The following is an 11,277-nucleotide window of genomic DNA, read 5'->3' on the forward strand; positions in this document are numbered from 1 at the left end:
GAGCCTGACAGGTATTGCACCAAACCTGGTAATACATGTAGATTTCCCCACATGGTCCCTTTCTGCGATTGGGGTGGAGTGTGTCACACACACACACACACACACACACACACGTTTAATCTGGGTGGTACTCCAACGTTAAGCTGCAGTACTTACAGCACCCAGCAACCCAGGTGCATGAAACATTTGATTTGTTTATTGTTTTATTGTCATAAATAGAGAGCCATAACATCACTGGCACCTGATGTTGCGGCTTTCTAATGGCAGCCAGATTGAAGTTGATCCCAATTAAATATAAGGTTGCTAAGGGGTTTTCCTGTGGCTGAGAGTACCACAGTTCAACTTTGCTCGAGCCCAAGGTAAAACATATTCAAAACAGCATAAGCATCTCAAGTTAATGCTTCATGCTTTTTTGGCCTAAATTTGCAAACCCAATAAACTTATTTTGAAACACTGTAACATGGTAGAGAATGTGTCATAGGTCTAATAGGGTTCAACTGATTGCAATTTCAGTATATGAAGCTACATGGGATTGCCTCTTAAAATAAAAGAAACTGACAAAAGGAGTGCATTAGTACAGAAATACACTTGATGGATACTACTTCTATTAAGTAATGTGGTCCATTACATGTAAGAGCTGTGATCATGTTGAAAGAAGAACATGATTCACTATTAAAAAAAGAAAAAAATCATGAGTAAAACTAAGAGCATAACAAAAATTGCAATACCGTACTGTTTAAAACCTCTCTAGGATAGCGCCGATTCCCCAGAGGGATGGATTTCATAATCTCCACTGCATTACGCTTTTGTCATTTCCATTTGCAGGGGGAAAAAAAAAAGTGGTTTATTTAAATGGCTTACCGCGGCAGTTCATTAGGGTAGGGAAAGATTCACGCAACCCCAAATATAATGCAGTTTGTGCTATGACTATCAGCACACACTTACAAATCCCCAAGGCCCTGTATGAATGACTAAGATGCCACCCAACTGTTCTGTCTAACCAACTAATGCCATATGTAGCACAATTCTCATAGTGGGTAATATGTGGATATAAAGAGAAGTCGGAGTTCCGTTGTCAGAAATTCTATTAAAGCTTTAAAGCTGCAGACCAAGCAATATCCTACATGTGATTATATTATAATACTTAGTTAAGTTATGGTGGGTAAAAAAAGTGACAAAACCCCTCCACAGCAAAGCATATAGCAAATGGAAATATTACTGTATGCTCATTTGCATGTCGTAGGCAGGTCTGCAACCCCGCCTTTCCCCATTATCACCCAGCACACAGCACTTCCACTGCAGCAAGGGATTCTGGGGAATGACATGCAAATGAGCACACAGTGCCACCTTTTGCTTCAAAACCATTCAACATGGATAGATAGGATAGATTTCTGTACTATGAGAAAATACTTGTAATATTTAAAAAAAAAAAAATATGTATTATAAGGTAACAAGCATTTTTTTGTTTCTATAGCAACCATTCACAAAGTCACATCCCCTTCCAAAACAAGCTCTGGTACATCCCATTTTGAGTCCAGCCCTCTCACTTGCAATGCACCAACAGTATCTAGTGACTGCCTGGTCACATCATGATCTTCCCCACAGAACTTTGCATATTTGCTCCTCTTCTGCTGCACTGACATCCATTTAGTGAACCCCAAAGCCAAATCTTCGCTGATCGATCACAGGAGAACGGATTAATCAGCAACTTAGCTAATTACTTATTGTGTGGATTGTATTGAAGCACATATTAAAGAGGGGGGGGGGGATTTTCAAAAAATGTTAAAGGCAGCTTGAACATTGCGTTAAAAAGAAAAATAAATAATTACAGAATGGAAGCAGGGGGTCTCCGGAGCTGAACTGTGAACTTCCAGAGATCTTTACCTCTGTAGCGGCGCTGGTATCTCTGCAACCGGAGAAACTGTGTGCCTAACATAATGGTGGCTTTAAAATGTTCTGCCGGTCAATAGGAAGCCGTGACGTCATCGGTTGCGGTTTCCTATTGGCCAGCATGACCGGGACATTTAAACTTCACAGTGATATCGGCACCCCCAATGAAGGTAACACAATGCAGCCTGTTCTGCCGCTTTAAGTTATTGGTAATAGCATACTACCATGTGTTAACCCAGGGGAGCGCAAACTTTTGGAGCTGCGCCCCCCTGCCTGCTCCCCCTCACTTTCGCGCCCCCCTCACCTCCCTCTGCGGCGTCAACCGACGCTGCGGGTCATGTGACCCTGTTACCATGGAGACGGCCGTGTGACGTCACTCCACATTTGACGCCGCGGTGCCATGGCGACGCGTCACACCAACGTGTCTGAACCCTTGTAAGTTTGTTGCAAAGGCCTCACGCGATCCCCCGGCATTTCATTTGAATGCCTCAGGGAAGAGCGTGGGGCCTCTGCAAGCACCCGCACCCCCCTCCAAAAAATCCTGCGCCCCCCACTTTGCGCAGCGCTGTGTTAACCGATGGCAAACAAATGTCCCACCAATGTGATATGTCATTGGTAAGAGTGGTAAACATGTAATAAATCAACCAGTCTGATTGGTTTATTTACCACCTGGCCACCTACCACGCATGATGCAACGACGAACAGTCCTATATAAGGGCTGTGCCCTGGCATAAACCCCCTTGGCCGAGAGAAGACATGAGGATGCAATTTTTCAGTTTAAAAAAATAAATAAATGCTTAGCTGCCTGAGCAACTGCAATTAAGTTAGCAGAAGCAGACAGTCCAAGGAGGTCATTACAAGGTCCTTCAACAACCGCTTTCGCCCACAGGCTGCAAGTTGAAGAGCCTTGCTGTAGGCAGGCCCTAAACTAGGTCACATTTAGGCCTACAATTTGGCTTTATCTTTTTCTTTGACCCGTCAACGAGCAAAGACTGGATTTATTTATTCCATTATTGGCATTATTTAGGGGGGGCTTTTTATGGTTGGACATCGGCCCATAAGATTAAGTGGTTTCATTTTATCATTCACTCCTGAGGTTCCAATGGGGTTACCTAGGCTCTCCTGGAGAGGGGGACACACAGAGCTCGACAAATGCAGTCACCCGATCACCACGGCCGACTGGATTTGGCCCACTGGCGTGTCCCTTACCGGCGGCGAATGCAACGGCGTGGTATAGCATTCTCCCAACATTCTTCACCAAGTTTTGTCTTCCCCTGCAGCTCCTGTCAAAAAGGCTGTGCGGCGTCAAATGACGCCGTGTTGCCATGACGACATTACGCTACATGGCGTCTGACGGCCACCCTGCAGCAAGACCCGGTAGGAGAGGAGCGCACAAGCTGCAACAAAGTAGAGTGAATTCAGGGCACTCATGTTGTTGACGGGCAATCCTTAGCCAGGAATAATGAATAAAAATAGGGTACCCTGGTATGGAAAAATAAAAAGGCTTTATTTAGGCATAGATGAGTGACAAAAAAAATACAAAAAAGGTCCTCCCATGCGTTTCAAGCAAATAGTTGCGCTTTTTCAAGGATTGTCATAAATGCAGTGCAGCATCAAATGAAGCCGTTTTGCCATGACGACGGTACGCTACATGGCATCTGACGGCTACCCTGCAGCAAGACCCAGTAGGAGAGGAGCGCGCGAGCAGGCCTGGAAGTGGGAGCAGGTGCACAGACCCGTCGCATACCCCAAACGCTGTGACCGGATAGGCCAACCGCTCTGTATGGATCGCATATGCAGCCCGGAGCGGGGAGGTACTGTATGGCGGAGTGACTGACTGACCAGGACAGCACAGGGTTTAGTCCAAGAAGACCCCCTCAGCCTCCGTCTTCCTCCGCCTCTGTCCATGTATATGTATACATATACAGGGCTCGACAAACTAGGGCAAAACCCACTTGCCCCCCCTCCCGCCCAAAAGTAACTCGCCCCCCCAAAAGTAACTCCCTCACCCGCCCCCTCCCCCCCACGACTCTTACCTGCGGCAGGGTCCGTCTTCTCCCCTGCAAATTGTAATGTTTCCCCTGCAGGTCCTGAAAAAATGGCAGCGCGGCATCAAATGATGCCGCATTGCCATGGCAATGGGACGCCGTGACGTCCCGGAGCGTAGCACCGCATGACGTCACAGAGCCATGGCAACACGGCATCATTTGACACCACGCGGCCATTTTTTGGATCTGCAGGGGACAAGACGGAGATCGCCGCGCCATGCCGCAGGTAAGCGTTCGACAGCGGCCAAAATGCTCTCGCCCGTGGTGTGCAGGCGAGTGCATTTGTCGAAGTGTGTGTGTGTGTGTGTGTGTGTGTATACAATCTCTCTCTCTCTCTCTCTCTCTCTCTCTCTCTCTCTCCCCACTTTAATGACTGAAGCAGTTGTTTCCATTATGTGTTACTTGCATTATTTGTTATTGATATGATTATGTCACGTGTATTACTGCTGCGAAGCACTATGTATATTAATGGTGCTATATGAATACAGATATACATACATATTTAACACACACACACACGTTAATGTATATTTCAATCATGTATTTTGATGGTATGTGTATATTTTATTGGTCAATGGCATACAGAACTATTCCCAGCTTTGGCTAACCGGGCTGAAAGCCATTCCTATAGGAGGGGTTGATGGGTAAATGCCCTAGGAAGGGTGGTTAGGAAGCCCGGGGGACCTGTAATAGAAGGAGGAGTGTCAGTGTGTCAGTCAGTATCTCTCTCCCAATGTGTCAAACTGAGTGTGTCTGTCTGTCAAAGTACGTGTGACCAGTGTTTCCAGTTCCCGGAAAATTTTCCAGTTCCCGGGAAATTTGATCCCTCACCAGGATCAAATTTCAAACACCGTGAAATACAGGGAAATGGAAAGACTGAAACCCGGAAGTTAAGGGAGCGCTGAGCTGGAGCGGCCTACTCACTCGCAATGACGTTTCAGTCTGGCACTTCCCCAACGTACACGCCTCCCCTGTGCCAGCCATGATGCGGGCGTGGAAAGTAGGGATCACCCACTGCCCCCCCCCCCCAGTCAGTCTTCCCCCTCCCCTCCAGTCACTCCATGTCTCCCTCCCTGGTGAAAATCAGGAAGTACAAAATAAACCACCAGCAGTGCACTTGTGTTCATAAATGTGTTTATAAATTCAATATACACACAACATTGCAGTAATGAAATCTGGACTGCCCCTGTTTGCTGCGACCAAAAGGTCCTCTACCTCACAATAGTTGAAAAAATAAAGTATATATACACCTATACGCAAAAAAAAAGAAGGAATAAAAATAGAGAAGTTCTTTACGTCAACAAAATGGAAATCTCCCACCACCGCTAAGTATTGCACTCACATTTGATCTTCTTTAAAAACAGCAAATCTCCAAATAGGACTGAATGGTCTGAAACAGGTTAATTTAAACAGGAACCGGCAGGTCTTGGTTAAATACTGGATCGCTCTCCTCCCTACACACTCAGGAAGACAGAAAAAGGTACATTAGTGTAGATCTTCTTTTTATTGTGCGGATAAAAAGGTAATGCACGTACATCATCTAAAAAAATAAATAAAAAATGTCAGCGCTCCGAAATGCAGAGACAACTGCGGACACACGGAGGTCGGCGTCCAGGGAGCCCTGTACGAGTTGTGTCTGCATCTCAGAGCGCTGGCATTTTTTAATTGAAGTGCATTACCTTTTTATCCGCAAAATAAAAAAAAGGAACTACACTATGTACCTTTGTCTGTCTTCCGGAGTGTGTGGAGGAGAGAGATTCAGTATTTAGCCAAGACCTACCGGATCCTGTAAAAGCTGCAGTTCAAGCAATAGCCTACATGTGTTTTTTTTTTTTAATAAATCAGTTCTGTACTATGAGAAAATACTTGTAGCATTTAAAAATAAATAAAAAAATATTTTAAAGACATTTGTAATGTATTCTAATGTAACAGGCATTTTTGTTCCTATAGCAACCATATACAAAGTCACATCCCCTTCCCCTTCTGAAACAGCATCACCTTTTTGAGCCCTGCCCTCTCGAGCAGTGAACCAATTGAATCTAGTGCCTGCCGGGTCACATGATCTTTCTCACAGAACTTTGGCTGTCATTGTAGCAGAAGATTACCCAAGATGCATTTAGTGAACCCCCAGCTAAATTTCAGCGATCGATATACAGGAGAACAGATCGATCAGCAACTTAACTAATCACTTTGCATAGATTGTATTGATGCACATATTGATTGAAAAAAGAAAATATGGCAGCTTGAACTGCCGCTTTAAAATCAACCTTGGGGATGTACTGTTTTAAAGACAATCAAATGTGAGTGCAATACTTACTGTTGTTGGGAGATTTCCATTTTTTAGACGTACTGTATTACTCTATTTTTTCTTCCCTTTTCCTATTTTTGTCCCATTTTTTGCACCTAGATATTTTTGTATATATACTCATGTCGGTGTATAGTGCCGTCTGGTTATATACTCTTGGGTCGCTGTATACACTGACAAGGAGTATAACCTGACTATACTATATATTACCACGGAATATAACCTGTCTGTATTAGTGCAATGTCTGGACACTATGGTGAAAGCTGTGACATGCGACGGGCTGCGCTACAACCACTCTCCACTCCATGCTGTTTCCTCCTCTCCTTGGCCCCACCCCCAGGCTCCTAACACCACCTCATGATTGGCTGCATTACCCAGCAGAAGCCAGTCAGGATGGGAGAAGCTGCCCAGCCCACTAGCAACAGCCCTGCTATCTCCCTGCTCAGGGAAATCCCGCGGCCCCCACAAGTCAGGTCATTACGTCTGTAGCCCCGAGGTAAAATTTGACTCCCTGACCCCCCTCCGCGCTTACCGGGTGGTCGCGGGTGCCGCCGGAGGCAGCGGTGGACCCGCCGGGAGAACGCGAGGGTGGGGGCCATTGCAGGGAGCAGAGCGGGACTGTGAGGCGCAGGCCGGTTGCCGGGGACGCGATCGGGCCGTTGCTAGGGCCGCGATCGCGTTGCCACCGGCTCGGCGGCTTGTACAGAGGGCGCCGCCATTGCGCGTTAGCTTGCGCATGCGCAGTAGGCGGCAAGCGCAAGATAGGACCCCAGGGCTAGGGAGAGATCGCGCGAGAGTAGGGAAGAGGATAGTGAGGTTGCGGCGGCCATTAGGCGTTCGCGCATGCGCGGGAGAAGCGCGCACGCGGCCCCAGTGTTTAGGCAGCCCCCTGGGAACTACAATTCCCAGGAGGCATAGGGAGACAGAGGTCAGGTGCTCCCTTGCGGCCAATAGGGCTGGAGGAAGCTCAGCCCGGGAATATAGATACATTTCCCGGGCTTTGCAGAGTCAGTCAGGCAGAGGAGAAGGAAGGAGTAGGAAGGGTGTAGGGAGCGCGTGGCTCCTGCACCAGGTAAGGGTTCTCCTTAGGTCCCCAGGCAGGCCCCAATTCCCGGTAAGGGCAGGGAGTAACTGAAGAGGGACGGCCCTAGATAAGGAGGTCACCCTTAGGTGCGGAAGGTGCAGGTTTGGCAGTGCCCCAGCGGATAGGGCTGTGCGCACTGGCAAATAGGCACAGCGTGCAAGCAGTGGATTTGCTGCGGGATTCAGGTGGCTGTGTGTGAGTGCAGCTGTGTGAGTGTGTGTCGCTGCATGTGCTGGGCGCAGTGTGTGCAGCGTGTGTGAATGCCTGCAGGCTGACAGTGAGAGCTGTGTGTCTGCTGCAGGCTGACAGTGAGAGCTGTGTGTCTGCTGCAGGCTGTTAGCATCTGGGAGTTAGGAGTAGCTAGAGAGTGACAGATAGGACTGGGAAGCTAGGGGAGGGGGCAGGTTATTGTTCCACAGGCCCTAGGAGTTTTCCCCAAGCCATCCCAGGTTGCGGTTCATCAGGGACAGGCCCTAGGTTAGGGTTCCTGTCCTGATAGGGTTAGTTAGGGATAGCGTCGGTTGCTGTTCCCGTGATGCGGTTGGTGTTGCCGTGATTCGGTTGTTGTTCCCGGGAAGCGGTGGGACCCTCGTTGGGGTCCACGGAGAGAAGTACCTGGATAGGATCAGACGGACGTCTGACCCTTTTAGAAGAAAGTTGCAGGCCCGAGCATCGGAGTGCTCGGAAGGTACCTCTGAAGTATATAAGTGCACCAACTGGGCCCTAGCTTAATTTAGTGACTGCGCAGTCACCCACGACCTCCGTAGGAGTACGGGACATTGGGTGTGGGGGATCACAGGACACTGGGTGGGAACACCAGACATTGGGCCGAGGTAATGCGGATAGAGCATAAGGTTATGATGCTGTGTACTGCTTTGTTTGTGTGTTAGTAAAGTGTTAGTATTCTTTCTATCGTTATGTGTGTTATTGTATTTCTTACCCAGCGCTATCTTTCATAACGGGGATCCTGGGTAAGTGGAGGCGCTGCACCAGGTAAATGGTAAGGGTTTCCCCAGGCTCCCAGCTAGCGGAGGCTCAGATCTCCTGGAGCCACAGGTGTTATACAGTTACCAGTAGTCCCTTAGAAGAGGTGTGCCGCCAGGAAAGGGACCCACAAGGGGCCAATGTGAGATTGGGTGGGTCAGGCCGGTTCACAAAAAGGGCTACACGTCCAGAGAGGTAATACCGGACACATACATGTCCAGTATTACGTCTAATTTTTAACAGGACAGAGTGTCCAAATACAGGACAGTCCAGTTCAATACTGCACGCCTGGCAACCGTGTGTGTGACTTAAACACTAAGTTTTGTACTTTTTCTTTTGTACACCACTAACGCACACCAGTGATGGACAATTTTTTTTTACAAAACGTAATGTGTGTGTGTGTGTATATATATACAGAATGTGGGTGGTTAGCCCATTGTATGCAATAGTGGTTAGTAAGGCACTGTATGGCAATGCTTAACTAGCCTTTATGGCATGCAATGGGTAATTAGGTAGTTAAGATTATTAACCCTTTCGTTTTCATAGCAGACAAGAAAGGCATACATTATGTATATGCCTTTATGAACACTATGGTTTCTAATGGGTTAATGCAATCTTTTATTACAGATTGTGTTAGGTATATATTAAAATTCAATATACACCTGGCATTTTCAGTAATAAAAGATAGAAATTAGCTAAAAATATATATATATATATATATATATATATTTTTTTTATTTTTTTTTTAAATATTAGTCCTCTTGCATTTTTAGGTTTCGAAAAATGTCTTAGTCACCTCTTTCCTCTTTCCCTGAAACATTTGCCGATGTTCTATTTATTGAATTAGGAGAAAAGTTACACAAAAATACTAATAATAATAATAAGTTGCAGATATTTCCAAAGTGTTTTGCATAAACTGTGATTTCAGAGTAAACTAAATAAGGCCCATATGCCGGGATTAATCAAGCCACGATGCAGGGTATCCAGAGGTAAATGCCATTAACTTGAATGGCATTTACAGCCGGATCAAAGTGCAACATATTGACCTGGTAGGAAGGGGTTAACTGTATTATGAATGACAAGGGGGTGGGGAACATTCTCAGCCAATATAAAAACAAAATATATGTTATTTCACATATGAAGTCCCAAATAGATGTAATGAGCCATAATGGTTTAGCATTAGGTATTAAGCTTGTATACAGTATGTCTGGATGTTTTCTTTTGATCTAATTTCCACTCAGTGAAGTAATCCAAAATATTCACTCCCCCCTCTGTCACATGACAGACTAGAGACAAGGCACTGCACACATAAAACCTATTACATATTAGTGTAGTCATTCAATAGTCACTGCAAGCATATTCTCCATTAGGGGCAGTGCATTCTACAGATATTAATTAAGAAAAGGGCATTTATAATGGTGTGTGTGTGTGTATATATGTATATAAACTTTTTATGGTGCGTTTTAAAATGTGTTATTCTAATTTAATACTATTTAGTTCAACAGATGAGAAAGAGATCTAAATCGAACTGATAGGAAAATGTACATGTTAAGAAAGGTTTTGGAATTCTATGTTTTATTTTTATAATGTCGAATCTTATTCAGACCTCTACATGGGTATAATAAAACAGCTGTTTGTTAGGATAGCAAATGCTTCCTATTCTGCAGTCTCTACTTCCGGGAAAGGATGCTACAAGAAATGGGAGGTTGTGGTGCGTTTGCCCTCTCGATTCAATGTGTGAGATTGGAACCCTTGACCGGACACAGAACGGCCGCTCTGCACCGTGGAACCATGGGGTGGGGGGATTCTAACCTGATCTGCAGCTCCTGGGACTCCTTGCGTTTCAGCCATCATAATAAGGAACCAGCACACATGACCCTTGGGAGCATCAAACTACAACTCCCAGCATGCCATGCTTGAAGGGGGGGAGGCATTCAAATTCTTGTAACTTTATTAACTGTTTGCGATTTCTATTTGAATGTGTGTAATCCTTTTTAATGGCTAAAGAGTGACAATTTGGCTACTTTTTAAACACGAATTAGAGCTGAAAGGTGTGTCCTCAGCCTTTTCACTACTTGCAATAAATGTGGCTAATGTGTGTTTATCAAAGCCTGACTGTTGTTTTTCATAAAATGTTATACACGAGTATATACTATGGTTATCAACAAATATTTATCAACTCACCCCAGGCTTTTCATGAGGTTATTTCATACAATATTGCATTGCAAAATTTGCATGATCAATAATTATTTGCTGTTAACTCTCTCCGTTGCCTCCTGGCTACAATGGTTAACAAAACCCCTGCACAGTATGATTTTACCAGCCATTTAAAAAAAAATTCCATTTAGACATATGTGTATGTATATATTGTATGTCAATGTTTATAGCACCCTTGGGATATGCTACAAATTATCTTCATGGGTTCCTGGTCCCTACAGGGAGTTAAAAGGTTACGTGCTTTTACAGGCCGCCTAGGTCATGTAACTAATGTTAAGTAACTAATTTCATGTTGCAAGTTATATAGACAGGGGATTGGCCAGTTCCTGGTTTACAGAATGTGCTGGAAAGGTCACCCTATAGGTAGAGGTCTGCAACCTTTCAAGGGAGAAGAGCGATTTTATAAAAAAAAAAAACATTTGTCCAAAATATTCAGTGAGCTGCAACATATGCATGAATATTACACCCCCACAAACACATACATATACTGTACACACACTAATAGGTATATACATACGACAAACTAATTTTTTCCTTTCCCCAATTCTGATTTAAGTATGTGGGGGAATAAAATGCATCTCACAATAAGTCCCTTTATTTTATTTTTTTATTATTATTTATTTATTTTTCTGTTCAAAACAGTTTGTACAAATCACTCACACACACACACACACACACACACACACACACACACACACACACACACACACACACACACACACGTATATATACATACACATTTTTATTTT

The 11,277-nt window shown here is 44.9% G+C and overlaps 1 protein-coding gene across 1 annotated transcript in view; it reads right to left on the reverse strand.

The window, feature by feature from the left end:
- The window catches only part of VPS41 (VPS41 subunit of HOPS complex), a 297,906-nt gene extending 287,674 nt beyond the window's left edge, over window positions 1-10,232 (reverse strand). The window contains exon 1 of the mRNA XM_075586656.1: window positions 10,124-10,232. Coding sequence (XP_075442771.1) covers window positions 10,124-10,165 — 42 coding nt within the window. The 5' untranslated portion in view covers window positions 10,166-10,232. The remainder of the gene's footprint in view (window positions 1-10,123) is intronic.
- Between the last annotated feature and the right edge of the window lie 1,045 nt (window positions 10,233-11,277).

This window comes from Ascaphus truei, chromosome 2 (genome assembly GCF_040206685.1).
Source record: "Ascaphus truei isolate aAscTru1 chromosome 2, aAscTru1.hap1, whole genome shotgun sequence".
Lineage (NCBI taxonomy): Eukaryota > Metazoa > Chordata > Amphibia > Anura > Ascaphidae > Ascaphus > Ascaphus truei.